Source organism: Neodiprion virginianus, chromosome 1 (assembly GCF_021901495.1).
Source record: "Neodiprion virginianus isolate iyNeoVirg1 chromosome 1, iyNeoVirg1.1, whole genome shotgun sequence".
NCBI classification, from domain to species: Eukaryota; Metazoa; Arthropoda; class Insecta; order Hymenoptera; family Diprionidae; genus Neodiprion; species Neodiprion virginianus.
Window position 1 is genome coordinate 27,150,076 of NC_060877.1, and position 18,121 is coordinate 27,168,196.

Below are 18,121 nucleotides of genomic sequence, written 5' to 3' on the forward strand. Positions count from 1 at the left end.
TAGTTAACGTCTTATTTGATATCGGTTGAGTTTGGTTCAAATCCGTATTTTACGAATTTACGGAGTATGTTTATGGCACGAACATTTATAACTACGATCACCCGTCTTCTTTTCTTACGTAGCATAGCGGAAATTTGAATTTTATCCGTAAGAGGCGCTTAAATCGCATTCAGCTAATTCATACGTTAACTAAAAAGTGGGGACATGTTTTATCGCAGAGTGCTGTCTCCTTCCTACTACTCCGTGGTGGTATGTACAATACGTTTTATCATTCGCACGTAATGTGTCAATGAGTGAGGTGGGTACTGATCGTGAGTAAAAGTGAGTAAACGTGCGCGTCGCTCAAGGAATTGAGTGATTAAATATTCCAGAATTGTGTTGTCGTTTCTCCGCCTGTCGCATCAGAGAAAATGTAAATACACAATTCAATTCCCAGACAATGGAAATATTTGAATTGAAAGATATCAAAACCGTGCCTGATCTAGTTTACGAATATTCGGCGAAAATAAAGAACGATGCAACGCCACTGATCATTGACAATGGTATATATATATATATATATATATATATACATATATACAATTAATATCGCAATCTATCGGGCTATTTTTGTTACTTTACCTTATTATCGTAGGTTCGTATAATTGCCGAGTTGGCTGGGCAATAGAAAAGGAACCACAGTTGATATTTAAAAATTTGATAGCGAAACCGCGTAAGGAACGGGGTAAAAAAGATGGTGAATTGCAAGTGGGCAATGACATAGTAAACATTGAAGCAGTTCGTTTTCAATTGAAAACCCAATTCGATCGTAACATCGTAACACATTTTGAGGCACAGGAGCAGATATTTGACTACACATTTACTCACATGGGAATTGATACTGAAGGTTCCGTGGAGCATCCAATTGTCCTCACCGAAGCTTTTCTAAATCCCAATTACTCGAGAAATTGTAAGCACCACATGAGACAATTATTTTTCCTACTTTATCAGTCAGCGTTGCAAATACCACGAACTTTCTTCCAGTGATGGCCGAGCTTTTATTCGAATGCTATGGAGTACCCGCTATATCCTATGGAGTTGATTGTCTCTTTTCATATCACCACAACAATTGTCCACCGGATGGTCTAATCGTCAGTATTGGCTACCATGCAACTCACATCATTCCAGTACTTGATGGGAAAGTTGATCCTACTAAAGCGAGGAGAATTAACATTGGTGGTTACCATATCACTTCTTACATGCACCGATTACTTCAGCTCAAGTACCCGGTGCACGTCAATGCAATAACACCAAGCAGAGCAGAAGTATGTCAATTAGAGAAATCAGTGCAAGTTATTTCCATTATTTTTTTTTACTGCTCCTCCTATAAAGCAATTTTCTGCTGATAAAATTAGCTCGCTGAGAAACTGTGTTTCAGCTACAGTTGTTAAAAATTATCTTACTTGATTCAGGAGTTGTAATTTTACAATGATATGTTGTTAGGCATAAATGCTTGAAGGATCATCCTTTGTGCTCACATTGGCATACATTCCGCGGTACCCTTCTAATCGTTCAGTAATTTTGGACTTCTAGGAGCTGATTCGTGACCACTCAATAGTTGCTTTAGCATATCAAGAGGAAATATCAAAATGGGCTGAGCCAGATTATTATGACATGAATGTACTCAGAGTACAATTACCTTATGTAGCTCCAGCGAGCACACCTGGTCTAACTGTAGAACAGCAAAAAGAAAGGAAACGAGAACTCGCTCGACGACTGATGGAAATCAATGCTCGCAAACGGGAGGAAAGGGTCAGATACATGTCTGTATTGTACAGCATGCCATGTATTGGAATGTCAGAGCTAAAGTTACTGAGAAAATCAAATTCTTAGAAATTTTGGTGTACACATTCTTAATAGATATTATATGAAGATGTATAATATTGTATTACCTTAAATTTACTCACTGTGTTATCTTTCAGTTAGCTGAGGATGAAGAACAGCTGAACCAGCTAATGGCTGTTCAGGATCTCCTTGAAGAAGGGGAAACTGATGAATTTGAAGAAGCACTAAAATCGTATTGCTTATCGAATGAAGCTGACTTAATTAAAATGATAAATAATTTACAGGCTAAGGTTGAAAGAACTAGACAGAAAATAGTAGCAGCTAATTCTCATGAAGAAAATATTGTTATCGAAGAGCCAAAACCTAAAATAAAATCAATTCTTCAACCCAAAGATCAGCAAGATTTTGATGAATGGATCACTGGTGTTAGAAAGAAAAGGTATTTCTAAAATAGTTGCTGCCATTAAAAAATAATTATCTTTAACAGGTGAACAATAATGCCTTGCTGTTTTCATTATTTTAGGCAAGATATATTAGACAAACGACTTGCTAAACGACAACGCAGGCAAGACATGGCTAAACGAAGGACCGCTGCGGCACAAGAAAGAATGAGAATAATTAGTCAGTTAGCAAGAAAGGAAAAACGTGATGACGATTTTGGTATGAGGGATGAAGACTGGGATGTATACAAAGCAATTAATCGAGTGAGTTTTAACAGATACTTTACAAAGGGTGGCCACACACCTGGAAAATCTGTAAAACCTGGAAATATCAAGAGATTTTTAAGTTGGTTATGAAAAAAACTGAAAATGTCAGTTATTTGTAATGGGAATTAGAAACGATTTTTTGAAATAATAAATTTCTTTTCTTCTGGTTGAGAAAAGAAATTGGCTTATACCGACTTTAATGAACATTATACTCTTCTTCAAATCAAATTGAATTTGAACCAAAAATGGAGTTAATAAGTTGAACCATTTAGGTATTAGTAACTTGCTAGAACTGAGAAAATGTCAGGGAAAACCATATTTTAGATCCAAGAAAATCTGCAAATGTCTTGTAATTTTTTTCCCAATAATTTGTGGGCACTCTGTTTAGATGTAACGAGTTACATTTTTATGACAGTTTTAACTCTGCAAAATTACTATATTCAATTCCTGAATTGTAATTAACGTAATCACCAAAGTTGGCATGATAAAAAATAAATATTCAGCGTAATACTTTTTCATTTTCATACAATTTGAATGATGAAATTATGTAATTATCTTTCTTTACCTTCTTTTGTTAAAATGTAAAATTGATATGAAAGCTATTTTCAGGAAGGAGGCGATTCTGACTCTGAGTTGGAACAAGAAAAACTTCTTGAACTTGAAGATGTCCTGAGACATCATGACCCTGAGTTCGACGGTGCTGGGTCTTCCATCCCCTTGGTACCTGGAGAGACACACCAGCTTCACATTGGTGTGGAGCGATTGCGAGCTCCAGAACTATTGTTTCAGCCATCCATGATCGGATCTATTGAGGCTGGTATCGCAGAAACTATTGAATTTGTCCTGAAAAATTATTCACAAGAAAAACAGAAGCTTTTGGTTGCTAATATATTCCTCACCGGAGGATCTGCAACTTTTCCAGGTCTTCTTGAAAGATTGAAGCGAGAATTGAGAGAGATCAGGCCTTTCAAGTCTAGTTTTCAAGTAAACATAGCAAAGAATACTAGCTTAGATGCGTGGTATGGTGCAAGAGATTTTTCATTAAATGGTAACCTTTCTGAGTATTTGGTGAACCGTAAAGATTACGATGAAAAGGGAGGTGAGTACTTGAAAGAGCACTCTGCAAGTAATACGTACACTTGGTCACCTGATCCTCTTCCAATTCAAATTCCACCAATTGCTGAGCAGATTGTCGTAGAAGAAGCTATAGTCGATGTTGAAATGGAATGAGAAGGGCCCTTATAAATCTGTTACACGTTTGTAATTAGAAGACACAACATAAATTGTAGTTTGCAATTAGATATGAGCTTTGACTGGAAGTGTGCTGTTTATACTTTTGTGATTTCAAATTTGAACTGTTTAATTAAAAACCTTCTTCAGTTCAGTTATAGATTTAAAATTCATGAAAGTTCTTTCTCTTGTTGTTTCGAAAAGATTATGCAAATTTTATGTACTGCGTAGTACAGATATAGTCGGAAAATTTCTGATGGTAATAAATATTTTAAATACCTATTATACTTTACAACTAAGTTAACAATTTTTTTATAGTAAATAATTCAAACAAATCAAAGGTACAGTAATGGCACTTGAATCTTACGTGATAAAGAATACACGGTGGTGTTGTCCTCGGCCCTCTCCAAGATGAATAACAAAATTCGATCGAGCTCAGTTACGAGTTTATAATACTCGTATAAAAATTGGGTAATAAAGAGGGAGGGGGGGAGCAATCATTTGTCTATGGATTTCTACTTTATTACATGTTTCTTTCGTTCAAGATATTTCGAACAAACTGCATTGTAGCTTGTTCACCTATCACAATTTACATCTTCGCTTGGACTTCACCTTCCAAAGACAATTATGCAACTATTTTTTTATTTTATTTTTGGAGATAATTATATCAGTTTATAGTGATTTAGGTGGCCTAGTAAAAATTGTGAAAGTTATCCCTCACATTAGCATTAGTTCACCTACAGCGGCCCCAGTGTAACGCTCCAACCTAGGTCCACAGCTTATCCTAACATCACAATGTAATATACTGAAAATATCAGACCCACTAGGCTTTCTATAGCTAGGCTACATGTTCAGTATTCTTATATCAATTCTTCTAGCAGTGAAATTGTATAAGGAGCCGATTCTTCACACTTGCTATCATTTGAAACAATCTATATCGTTGAAGGTACTTCACCAAAAAAAATTCGTAGACACAAATAAAAAAAATATGTAGTTATATTAATAAATATTAGAAGCGTTACATGACGTAGTGGTAAACTCATACTACCATGACTTATTGATTTCGTGCATTACTTTCAGTTTGTTGAATCAGCTCAATTCACAGCCATATAACGCTTTTGTGGGAGAACTTCCATATGCAGTGGCATTGCAAATTATTGTACTGAAGTAAATTATGTTAGGAAAGATAAAACTTCAGAATTTACTTATAGCACATCGGGTCTAATTGAATTAAAACAAGTTTGTTCAAAACTGTATCACTTTATCTCATCTCGAAAACTTTGTCAAGGGCATTTTATTCGTGTGTATTCAAGCAAAATCTGCTATAACAGAAGCCTCGTCACTAAAGCCTGGAACATCTTTTACTTTGAATTCAAAATCCTGTAGTTTAAAATAGATTCTGGGCTCCATTAAATAGTCTAAATGACTTTTATCCAATCATGTAGAATTATCCAATGGAGCAATTATTTTAACCTAAATTAAAAAAATATATAAAACGAAACAAGGTAAACACGGCTTGAATTATGGCAGCTCTTACATTGGCATCTGGTCATATGCTTTACAATACAGCCTGACGTAATACAGTATTCAAAAGCGGCTCTGAGAGACAATAATGCATATATTTATAATCGTCAAAAACTCGTTGAGAAATTATATAAATCCAAGGATATAAGCAGCACTGCCTTGGAATTGATACTTGCTCAATAAAACACGGTCATGTTTCAACAGAGAGCGTTTGAAAAATATATTAATAATATAATCTTTTTGTGCGTTTGAACAATAAAATAGTAAGCAAATGGTAGGTATGCAAAAATGTCAATGTAATTCTATAGTGTTGATTAATAATTCAAAAAGAACATGTTTAATGCTTCGGCAGGTGAAATTACCATATTTGTCTGAATATAAGTCGACCTCCAATGTTAAGACTTCATTTCAGGGATTTTTCTTATAAACCGAATACAACTCGAATTTTACGAGAAAATCATCTATAATCACAGGCATATTTGTTGATTAATATTGTATTTTTCGTATACATTGCACCAATAAAACTTGAGCACATTGTATAAATATCTTGTTTTTAATTTCTTTATACTTCAGACTGATACTACTTGAAAAAGTTGAAGTTTGAGTTTTAAAGATGTGTAATTTTATTGGTCAAATTTTACGACAATTAATATATAACGATGTTTTCTTAGTCGACAGAGCAAATTTTCGACACAAATCCCGAATATAAGTAGAGTACGGATTTTGAGAAAGAAATCAGCTAACAAAAACCTCTATTTTCAGATCAATGTGGTGCTATCAAAATGATTTAGGTAATAGTCCGTCATGAACATTTACTATATTGCCACTGCATCAGGTCTTAAAAACTTCTACGCATTCAACTTAAAACAACAAATCTTAGATTAAATAATATTCTTTATAATTATCACAGGGTGAGGTCGCTGCAGGCTAACATATTGCTAATTTTCTCAAACGATAATTTAGATTAATTCTGAAACTTTAATGAGAGGATACGATGTACTATTATTGTAAAATTGAGGTAGAGTCTAATTAAAAGATTAAAAATTCTTTTCGTTTCTTTTTTTCTTTTCTGAATGTGCTAAAAGTGAGGGAACTTTCGTAATAGTAAGCTTAGCTTCCTAAGTAAAAGTATATGCGATATTATTATTAGATTGTAATAATAATTTGATAATCATAATAATTGATAATTAGTACAACAATGGTTAATGTGTTATAGTATAAGGGGTGTATGTATAGTATTTATTATGGTGGGTAAGGAGCAAGTGACAGCTATGTACAGTACATACTTGCCTCAATTGAACCATCGTTGAAATGGTACCTATGATCATAATATATATATATATATATATATATATATATATATATAATATTATTGTTTACACATAAAATAACTATTTATAATATGTATATATCAACTCAGATATATACATACCTCTGCAGTATGTACGTAAAGATGTGTGTTAGCCAGGATATGTACTGTGAAACTATTTCAAGCATCACTTTACTGCTATATAAAATTTACTCGTTTCTTATATCGATACTCGTTATCAGTTATGGTATCTATCTACTTACTCATTGTCATTATTAATTAGGTAGATTATTTTTTAGACAATTTTAATATGATACTATTTTTTTTTATTACAATTATAGATTGGTTATTAATATATATATTTGTATATATGATACTGCGGCTGGTTGATGGTGTCGTTTGTTCATCGGTTGCAGCGTCGCTCGAGGGTATGCAAGCTCATGGCACCCTGGCTTGTAACGAATCTCGCTATTGCTACTCTATGCAGGCCTACATAAATCTTACGGTAAGCATGGTAAAGCTCTATAAAAATAACAACTATCCTACGTAAACATATTACAAAAATAAATGGCATTGTACTCTGTTAAAGAAGCAAAATAGTACACACACAACATCGAGCGACGCAACTAATCTATCCTCATATCATTTCCTTTCCGTTTCGTATCTTCTCTTTAACAAAAGTATTGTAGTGATTCTGTACTTATAACGCTGCACACGGAATTCTCTACGTGTAATTTTCGACTGGATGGCATCTAGTATCTGTCTCTATACTTTCACTTAGTTACGCAGGTAGTCACTGGGATAGTTATGCGTTTGTCGATTTTATGGATAGGGCGGACCTACAAATTGTGGGAATAGCCCAATTTTTAATTATGATCAATGTGTTTGGGAGACTAAGTTTTTTTGCTGGGAAGTATATGAATTCATGGACATCTGTAAGTGACCACTGTGTATAAACCATTGCAGGGCACTATATATGAGGCACAAGTAACAGTCGTTTTGTCTCAAGTTCCGGGAGGTCGTAGTTTAAGAAATTTTTTTCTACTCAATTTTCGTGTTTCGATGATTAATTTCTTTTTACTTCAATTAAGTTACAAAAGCTGGGGTGTATCAACTAATAGAAAGATTCAGTTTAAGTAGGCTCCGACAATTTGGTGAAGATCCAACGTTTTCAAAAAGTTTAGAAACTCATGTTACAGTAGAAGAAGCTCCTTCTTAAAAAGAATAAGTGCATATTTTCAGATTTTCATAACTTGCATAAAAAGTCCTAAATTTTAGAAAATTTTTGTAGTGATCTTATATAATTGATTAAATTTTGTGTGATGTGGTCGATAGTTTTGTCACCATGTTTTGGTCAATTTTTTTTATTACGCACTTAAGAATGGTTTTCTGTAACAAAAAAATACCGACTTTTGGTTGAAGAAATTTTCTGGGGTGCTTAGATTGATGTTTTCCTTTACACCAATTGAATTATATGAATATATGTATTTTACACCAGTTGAACCTCCTTAAAAATATTTCTGGAAGGTTTTATTATGTTCGTTTTGTATCAATGGTGAAGCTAAAGAATGAAATTATAAGAATCTGATCAGTGTCATAAATAAGCTCTAGAAATCAAAGAGGAAACGAGAAAAACAAGCATATATCAAAATTTAACTTGGGAAGTATTAAAAATCCCATATTTCCTCATGATATCCGTGTGAGGTTTAAACTCCCAAGATTTGCCGTAATTATTTTTTGTGTACGATGCCTCCTTACACCTTGCTTTGACTAGAAAACAGCTGTTACATGTTTTTAGTATTTCAGTTGCTGTATAGTTGTGTAATATTATTGTAGACAATGTATCGCTTTAAATAAAACTTTGCAAATATCTTATTATTTCACTTCGTATGTAAACTATGTACAAACTTAGCTTTCACGGTTGGAAAGTTGAATTATTTCCCTTTCTCGCATCTGTGATAGTTTGAAAAGCTTACAGCGACTTAAAAACTTACTAGAAGCAAGTATGTTAAATAAAATATTTATATTTCACAGAGCAAATAGTTAAAAATAAATAATTGTTCTTCTATCAACAAAATTTCCAACATACTAATCTTGATCTTCAGATATAGCTTTAAAAGCCTTTCAGAATTTCTTGGTCCAAGTGCTCTTTATAAGAAGGGACCTTATCTTTTCTTTTCTTTTTTTTATTAAAAATACATATTATTTTGATGTTTGCCAAAATAAAGATTCCTATAAATTTATTATTAAAATGATCAGTATTACCAAATATCTTCCAACCACAATGTGTGTGTTTTGGATGTAATTAGATAAACGTGTTACCTAAAACATCTTCAGATCCGACCAATTAATATGAAAATTTAGGTAGTTCTACTACTAGCTACATATTAATAATAGATTATAACGTATATCACTAGCTAGGGCCTGCGTGGGCATGTCCATATAGGCTTTAATCACAGCATAGTAGTACTTTGTCTTATTAGAGCTGCACATTGACTAGCCAATATAAAGATCATTATCTTCTTTTTATACTCATATTCTTACTTTTGCAAATTTTATGATCCAGTAATCAGTCTTGCCAGATGACTCCATCTCTCATGGAATTGAAAGCCTTGGCCATACACACGCAGTTTGCAACTAAATTGCCGAAACAGACCTAATTGTTCGAGGCACACTAATACAATGTTTTTTTATAGTTACTCAAAATTACTTATTGATAAATAGTAACAAGTTATTGTACCAACTCACTACCCAATTAACCGCGATTAATATTTACGGGCATTCTCGCGATTGTCATGGCTCCTCTGCTTGTTTTAAGCCGTGTTAGTCATTAAACTAAGTCTAATAGTGTTCAAATTAACAGCCCCGCCATAACATCCTCGTTAATTGATTTTATATACATATTTTCTTTACAACAAGCTTCGATATGTAGAAAGTAAGTACGCCTATGGGACAGAATGAAAGTTCAAAGTCGTGGTATACCAAGCTACCTTCATTTCCTAACAGGAATATCCTTTTCGTTTTGTGAAAAATGTCGTATACCCACAGTGTGCACAAAGAGAGCCCATGAAGCGTCTAAAGCCAAAGAAACCATGACTTCTCTGTGTACATCAGCCCCACTAGTATAGAAGTGTCAAGTATTCTACTGAATAAACGTGTGTTCGTTTGTGTGTTTAAAAGTAATAGTAGGGTGTCTACCAAACACCTTCGGTAGAGACCAAAAATTCTTGCTTGGTCGATTAGCTACACCGCTTCATGAAATTCATTTTCTTTTTGACATTAAAATAGTAAACCAATGTTTCAATCTTGTAGACAATAATTACTATCTATATCACAGATTCAAGTGACTAAAACTCTTTAAGAATATAATATAAATATGTATGATGATTGTTTTTATTATGTAGTCGCAGATGTGGTATGTTAAGGGAAAGTTAAAAGAAGCGTGCTGGCGTAATGGAAGTGACCAGTTATTTTTTTAAGTCAGTTTATGCTAGCATTCAAAAATCTTTTCAAATTCATATCATATTCATATAAAAAAATTTTTTTACTCAAATCAAATATTAGAATAATCAAGCAAAAAATTGAGTTGTTCTAGATATTATTTTTTTGAAATGGACACATGTAAAGAAAATTTCGAAATAATTATATTTAGCTTGAGTTTTATTCATTGATATTATTCGAGCGTGCTTACATATTTTAATACTTATTTATCAACTGTTATTATCAATGATATTATTATTTATTATTCATAAATCATAATATTGATTTTCACTGTTGCAGTGTCTGTCGACAGTTGATTCCATAGGAACTAAAATATTCGACCATCTTTGACCAACACGAAAATGTCTGGAACTATAAAGATATAAATGTGTTCAAATATGTAATGGGGACATTACGTTTTCAAGATAAAATTTAGCCCATATTTTATGTAAAATATGTTTCTCATTTCTGATAAAATTATTGACGACCATAATCAGTGCAATTTACATAACATATATGTATGTAGAAAATTAACTTTAAGGCTAAACAGTTGGTTAACTGAACGTATTACCAAATTATATACCTATATGATACTTCCAACAACGAGTAAAATTTCTGTATCCAAATTTCTTATAGGTGCCATGGAAATAATGTCGCAAAACGCAACAGCAGTCCGAGAAAAGTCTAATAAAATTTATCAGACTATCCGACACTTATACAAAATAATAAAACAATCTATAGTCATTGTCAATTTCTCTTATCGATTTTTTACATCTTATAAATAAAGTAGAATTTTTTGACAAGTTTAAATCTGACTACACACTTTTCACCATATTACTCTGATACACTACTCAATCAATTCAATGTAAAAAGTCGGAGCCTAGATATTTTAAGTTGAAAATTAATAAGAGGAACTTTTAAAATTCTTAAGCCTGTAGGAGTCGAGCTGATAAAAGTATTCCAAGTTAAGGTTTCTATACAAAATTTCCATAGTAACAATTTGACTTTGAACAAGAATTGTATTTAAGAAAAAAATTTCTCGAAACATTAACAATTATTATAATAAGGCCTTATTTGTAGATCTCATAGTATGATATAAAAAAAATGACTACTTTTTTATTTACACGTTACCCTTTGTTTAAATTTAAACACAGATTGTTAAAGTATACTTGAAAAATTAGGAAGTTAGTTTTGTAAATCTGTGCACAATTGCGAATCTAGTTTTTCCAACCAATGTAGCTGCCCTATAAAAAAAACTAAACCAGAATAATATTTTTGAGAACATGATTGGGATCAACTAACATCAGAATTGAGTACAGTGCCACCTCGATATATCGCGGTTGGTAAATATTCCTCGAAGCTCATTCCCCTACCAGCCGCTCATGCACATTAAGTTATCTCACTTGATTACTATGCAATCCCACCCATACTACGTGATCATGCGCGAGTAAGCAGTAGCCGTCCTACAGCAGTGGCGCTGCGCAAAGTAGGGGAACTATTTATAACGCGGTTCTCCTCCTCTACAGCCCCGAAGACCGCAATATAACGGAGTGGCACTGTATAATGCTAGCATAAACTCAATTTCAATTGCTGGGTTGGGTATACTCAGGATATGCCAAAGGAGCACTGGTATTGCTATATTGGGCATAGAGATAAAGCGCAGGATGAAGACCAGGTGGAGGAATAGGTCTATGGAGCTGATGCGAATGATGCGTGTGATGATGCGATTCCGAAGGAGTTAAAGGAATATGGGAATAGAAGCGAGAGCTCGCCGTATCCATAGTAGCAAGTCCCGTAGTTTGGTAGACACTCTGTGGTGTGGTGTGCTCGTGCGACAGTGGCGGGTTAAGTGTAAACGGCGTACACGCCGAGGCAGAACACGCTACTTGCTGTGGAGGTTGTTGCAATTGCAAGGGCTGAGACGCGCTGGTATCTAAACACTAGTTGGTTGTCTGCGGGTGAAGTAGAGGAAGAGGTAGCTGTAAGCTATTTTGCTTAGTTAGGCTAGCGATTTCGGCGGCGATGCCACCCTTTGTTCCCCCCAATGGATCCAAGGATGACGGACCTTCGCTGTAGCGCAGATCACAGACAGGACTTTCAAATCCAGTCGTAGAGCCTCCGCCACCGGTACTTTGGGGAGTCGTCGGATTGTGGTTCGAGCTGCCCTGATTCAAATCGCGATGTACTCTATTCTGATGCCGAATCAGATAGCTATCACGCACGAAAGTGCGACCGCATATATTGCATTCGTACGTAGTACTCGCAGTGTGAGTACGAATATGGATTGCAAATTGGCTCTTAGATGTAAACGTAAGTGAGCATCGATCGCACACCAGAGGTTTTTCTGCTACATGACTCCAGCGATGAGCAGTAACGTAGCTCTTGACGGCAAAACGTTTTTGGCAAATATCGCAGGCGTAAGGTCGTTCCCCGGTATGAACCCGCTTATGGGTATTCAAGCTGCTTTTTTGGGTGAACCGTTTTAGGCACAATTCGCATTGAAACGGCCGTTCGCCTGTATGTGTTCGCATGTGTACTTCTAAGTACGGTTTGCGACAGAAACTTGCCTCGCATACCGTACAATGGTAAGGTTTATTTCCCGAATGAAGCTTCATGTGAACGTAGTACGACGATGCTGAAGATAAGACTTTTCCACAGACCTTACAGGCTTGCGGTTTAGAACGTGATCCCTCCTTCACTGTTTGTTGACCCGTTGACTGACGTGTCGGAGCTGTCTGCGGTACCCCTTGGCCTTGCGGAACCTGAGGTCCCGGCTGACCTTGCTGCTGTTGTTGCTGCTGCTGCTGTTGTTGCTGTTGCTGTTGCTGTTGCTGCTGTTGCTGCTGCTGCTGTTGATGTTGCTGCAGCGTTTGTTGCAGAGTCTGTTGCTGTTGAGGCTGCAAGTGAGCTTCTTGCTGAGAAAGTTCTTCTCGGTCATCCGATAAATTGACCATTGAATTTGAACCATCTGAACGGCTTGAGGCAACCGAATAAAATCCCATTGGCTCGCTTTTGATCTGTTGTTCGAACATCGATGTCATGATGTCAGCTTGTTGGGGGTGAACCAGCTGCTGCTGCTGTTGCTGCTGCTGGGGCTGCGGTTGCTGGGCGGTTTGCTGATGGGGGAGCAGAGTCAGGTTGCGCTTGACAAGCTGCTCATATCCCGCGTACCAATCCACCTGCATGACACAACGCAGCTGAATTAAATATACGCAAGTAAATGGTGAGACTATCAATGTTAGTAGGAAGTGATGAAAATTAGCGACGTTTTAAAAGACACTCAGCAGATATGGCAACGGTGTAAAAAGACACATCAGGTTAGATCTAATAGTTTGACATTTATTTTTGACAAGTGACAGAAGGAACTAAGTGAACAGCTGATTGCATAATAACTTTTTCACGAGAAAACTATCGCAACGATATATTATTACGTTAAATTTCTGCATCTGTCCAGAAACTGTCACTCAACGTGCCGCAAACTATTTTTAAAAACGGCACAAGAGGCGGCAGATTATTTTGACGCTAAAACCGGATTCTCTTCCGCGGATCACGGCGGGGGTTCAATGCTCAACAAAAACTAAACGGTCTTGGACCAACCTTTGCTAATGTGGTGATCCAGGCTAGTGGCAAAAAAGTTACGCTTCATCTAGCGCACGCCTGTCATTTATCTGATTCACGGAATATCGCGAAACATTTGTTTAAATAATGTTTTTCTACAACACAAAATATAAGATGGCTGCTTCTATATCTCTCCACAGCCAACTATAGCTATATGTAAATGCAAATTGAGTGTGTACCCACCGAATATTCTGATTGGTCGATCCTATTCCGTACGTCCACATTGAAGACCGCTGATTAATAACAGCAGTATACAGAGCCACAATTATTGGCTATATCTGCATGAAATAAGCTTACGTGAATTTCAGTAATATACTGCCGGTTCACATACTCTTTATTCTCTTTTGGGATGTAATTTTTATCAGCTAACTATACGAAAAAACCGGATGTCTGTGGGAGTCCGCTGTAGCCGTAGTGGCCGTATACCTCGTCCAGTATCCGGCACTTTGGGAGTAAAAATACAGTTAGAAAAATTACATTTTTCAAATTTACACACCACTTATCATTTTAAAAATTTCCTTTCAAGCAGCGTAATTAGGTATTCATTCAAAATCATTCTAATCGTAATATTACAACATTTTTAAGTTTGCCAGCGATTATATTGTGAACGAGCCTTTAACTGTCCCACGATCGTTTCACCAATCGAAGCGAAAAAGTTGAACGATTGCGAAAGAATATTAGATTCTAATTTGTCCGGTAGATTTTTGTGGACATGATACTCAATGTAAGGTCTTATGACACACAACCCAACGCTTTAGCCCAATGAAATTTTACTCGATACATTGACGCTGAATGCAACGCTACACGCATGTACATACACACATACGTTTGAATTTTTGTTTTCCCGTACGTATTGATGTAGTACCCTGTAGTACCCTGTAGCACCCTGTAGTATGTACCCTGAACGGACAGAGACACCATCCCAGTGACAAGTATGCGCAAGTAATGAAATTCGCTCGTTCAATTGACGGAATAATGTGTATAAACCAAATTATCATTTATTACAGCAAATTATTAACCAACAAAAGTATATCCCCACAATTTTTAATTCCATTCACTTCATAATCAAATTGAAGGTTATTCGTTATACCAAGTGCTCATTGTTTACCAAAATCGTTTTACCATAGCTCTGGTATTACGACAATATAATTGCGAAATGTCATTACAGTTATATTTTTCTGGAAAATTGTGGTTAACCTCATCTAACAATAAATACACCATGTGAGCAATAAAAACAACATGACATATTTTCTTTACGATGAACTCCATGCTGTAAACCTTTTTCTATGGCAATCATCTCTCTCAAACATTCAATACACCAACCCAAATCCCAGACTGTAAAGTTGGTTGAAATACCCAAAACATAGATATTGTGATTATATGTGTATTATAAATGATGAAAAAAAGATGATGCGCCAAAGTTATACACATTGCAACTGAACTTGTGCTTGCCTGATTAAGTGTTCTCGCACGCTATGATTGATAAAAAGCTGACGCTCAAACTTGATTTTTACTTTGGTTCGTTCACGAATCCTATTATATGTTGAATACAAGAAAACTATTGATTTTTATATTTATACATCGTTTCCTTGAGAATTATGATATACCACAGATAATTATAAACACCATCTATCTCACAGCATTCTCGTTAGGCTATTCAGTTTGTTTTGATTCGAAGACACATTTACCTGTTGAAGTTTATTCTAAATTTGCACTTTATTACAGATATTACTTTACATTCACATAAAGGGAAATTTCAAGATGGCAGTACCTACAGAAAATGTAATAAATACACCCATTAGTGATCCAGTAACAAAAGCGGTGGTAGATAATATAATGGGAAATTTACCTACAAAGAAACCACATGTCCGTTGTGAAGATTGTGACCTCTCATTCACCAGCCAAACAGTTCTGGACGCACACCTACAGGGTGCTCGACATGCCAAGCAGGTTCACATATAATTTTTCATTGGCACATAGCTTTAGCCTACACGATAAACCATCCAAAATATGTAATAGGGCTCAATATCATTAATATGGTTCACAAAAATGTATGCAAAGGTTGATTAAATATTCCAATTTTTTGCAGGTAAAATCCAAGGCTATCATGGCCGTTCTGGACAATACCAAAGTTGCTTTCACTAAGGATCAAGAAACCAATGGGCTGCGGTGCAACGTCTGCAATGTTTCCTTGAATTCAATCCAACAACTGCAGACACATCTGAATGGTATATCAAAATTTAGTTTTCCATCTTACTTGAAAAATTTTGGTTCAACAATGAATCATTACCATATTGAAAATAATTAGTTCAAATATAAAAAAAGCTTTTTGTTTTAAATAAAGATTATTAAATAAAAACAAATGGTAATTTGGATATATTTCTCAAGGTAGAGTGCTCTGTTATTAATTACACAGTATAATTTTTCTGACGTCTCAAATGTTTTAAATTTTGTTTCATAGGCAATCGTCACAAAAAGAAGGCTACAAAAGGTAATAAACCACATTCGCAGAAAAATTCCAAGCCTGATAGTTTTCGATGTAAGCGATTGCTTTACATGGACAAAGTGGAAGAGCGAAATGTCACAATTATTGTGTTCAGCTCGACTACTTTCGTTATTGCTTGTTTTCTTTTCTTAATCACGTTCGTTTTTTACTTATGTAAGAGCCTGGTCTATTCTAATTGACGCTTTTAGTCCTTCATTAATCAACATGTTATTGTACACTGTTCAACAATAATCAGACGGCCTTATTTAATATTATTTATTAATATTTTTTTGATGTACTGTTACTTTGTACATTGTTATTGTTGCTATAGAATATTCTAATAGACACTTTTAGTCCTTTATTGTACACTGCTCAACACTAATCAAACGGTGCTGTTTTGATATTGTATATTAACATTTACTTAATGCACTGTTATCTCTTACGTTGTTATTGTTGCTGTTACATATTCTATATGCTTTTAGTTCCTCGTTAATTAACTCTATTGTACACTGCTCAACAATAGTTACTCGATAGAGATTAATACTTATTTATTGCACTGTTACCTGTTATATTAATATTGTATTTTTTTAACTATTTGTTGCTTCGTTTAATAATGCTTCTGCATGTATGTCTAGCTTTAAGGAAAAGACTGTATATAATCGTTGATTTACATCGCTATTTATAACTCTCATGACAATATGATATCAATATTTAGGTTGATAGGAAGAAATTAGATTTAAAACGAAATAAAACTACAGATTGGCAAGAAATTTACTACTGAATTTACAAATTTTTTATGCAAATACCATTTATACAATTAAACTGAGTCACATAAGCCATACAAGATCTTTCCACATTATAGAGTTAATTTCATCTTTAGCGTTATATTTGAAAGAAAATTTCTTGATTCAAACATTTTTATCACCATTAGTATTGTGTATTCTGTAACTGTTGCATACAATATCCTTCAAGAATTTTTCGAAGTGAAAGTTTCGTTGAAGTGCCTTGAATTCATTTCCAAAGCAATTTACTAATCAGATCATAATAGTTCATCTACCCATTCCATTTCTCACATTTAAGTACTCAAATATGATGCGTTATAGTTAAGACTTTAATATTTTACAATTAGGTAATTTCAAGAATAAGAATCAAAATAAATGTATGTATAATTGGACTATTTTTGTGGCATGAATGTAGTGCTCAAGCTAATTTATTATCACATAACACTGTGTATACACGGTTGTGATAGATAGATAGTGTTGACCTTACATTGATGCTTAGGTGGGTGGAATGAGAGAGAGGCATCACTTGCCAGTTTTATAACACCACCGATTGCTGCAGGACCCATCTTGCCGACAAAAAGTACCTTCCTGACATGTGATATTTGCAACAAGTTATTCAACTCTCAGGGCCAATATGACGAGGTATTTTGAAATATAATGTGTTCATTAAAGAGCTTACAATATTATAGTTTCAATTTTTTCTTCACATTTTTTTTCCAGCACATACTGTCAAAAAAGCATTGCGCGAAGCTGAACAGTACTAACAGCCCAGGGAACAAGCGGTTTGTTCCCTACAGAAAAAAACAAAGGAGCATTGATAATTCTGTGTCTTACATGAAATCGCTATCGAACAATTTTATTCCAGATGGCTATGAAAATTATACATAAGTTGTATTAACTATTATACAAATTTTTGTTACCAGTTGACACAAGTGTTTTCAGTTAGAGTTTATGATATCATTGCGACCGTAATTCTTAGTTATGAAACATCACTCCAATAATAGTTTATGCAGCGTTTTTTTTTTAATCTGTCCCGTCCCATAAAAAAGAGACTAATAAAATCGAGATTTAAATATACAGAATACATGTTTTTCTAATTGACCATGTGAACATTTTTTTATCGATTTAGCAATTATATTAAAAAAATTATGGCTGAATGATG

General features: G+C 34.7%; 3 protein-coding genes across 14 annotated transcripts; 2 read left to right on the top strand and 1 right to left on the bottom strand.

Moving 5' to 3' along the window:
• Nucleotides 1-231: 231 nt before the first annotated feature.
• Nucleotides 232-8,220, top strand: LOC124308377 (actin-related protein 5). Of its 3 annotated transcripts, none has more exons than XM_046771068.1 (7): nt 232-321; nt 635-949; nt 1,024-1,304; nt 1,573-1,791; nt 1,962-2,263; nt 2,348-2,528; nt 3,141-8,220. In XM_046771068.1, exons 2-7 carry the CDS (start codon nt 868-870, stop codon nt 3,759-3,761), a joined length of 1,686 nt encoding a protein of 561 aa, XP_046627024.1. In that variant the 5' UTR covers nt 232-321; nt 635-867; the 3' UTR covers nt 3,762-8,220. The 3 variants fall into 3 exon arrangements, with proteins under 3 accessions (XP_046627024.1, XP_046627009.1, XP_046627016.1); XM_046771053.1 differs by having other exon boundaries at nt 234-542; XM_046771060.1 differs by having other exon boundaries at nt 237-412.
• Nucleotides 7,675-14,287, bottom strand: LOC124308396 (zinc finger protein 41-like). Of its 3 annotated transcripts, none has more exons than XM_046771100.1 (2): nt 13,876-14,287; nt 7,675-13,253 (listed from the first exon to the last, which is right to left on the bottom strand). In XM_046771100.1, exon 2 carries the CDS (start codon nt 13,113-13,115, stop codon nt 12,015-12,017), a length of 1,101 nt encoding a protein of 366 aa, XP_046627056.1. In that variant the 5' UTR covers nt 13,116-13,253; nt 13,876-14,287; the 3' UTR covers nt 7,675-12,014. The 3 variants fall into 3 exon arrangements, with proteins under 3 accessions (XP_046627056.1, XP_046627046.1, XP_046627036.1); XM_046771090.1 differs by lacking the exon at nt 13,876-14,287 and adding an exon at nt 13,672-13,829; XM_046771080.1 differs by lacking the exon at nt 13,876-14,287 and adding an exon at nt 13,506-13,619.
• A 113-nt stretch (nt 14,288-14,400) lies between these two features.
• Nucleotides 14,401-18,036, top strand: LOC124308407 (zinc finger protein 385A-like). 8 transcript variants are annotated; one of them, XM_046771121.1, is made up of 6 exons: nt 14,401-14,502; nt 15,418-15,642; nt 15,782-15,920; nt 16,154-16,183; nt 17,459-17,601; nt 17,680-18,036. In XM_046771121.1, exons 1-6 carry the CDS (start codon nt 14,485-14,487, stop codon nt 17,845-17,847), a joined length of 723 nt encoding a protein of 240 aa, XP_046627077.1. In that variant the 5' UTR covers nt 14,401-14,484; the 3' UTR covers nt 17,848-18,036. The 8 variants fall into 8 exon arrangements, with proteins under 8 accessions (XP_046627077.1, XP_046627069.1, XP_046627091.1 ...); XM_046771113.1 differs by having other exon boundaries at nt 14,470-14,538; XM_046771135.1 differs by lacking the exon at nt 14,401-14,502 and adding an exon at nt 14,518-14,624.
• The last annotated feature ends 85 nt before the right edge of the window (nt 18,037-18,121 follow it).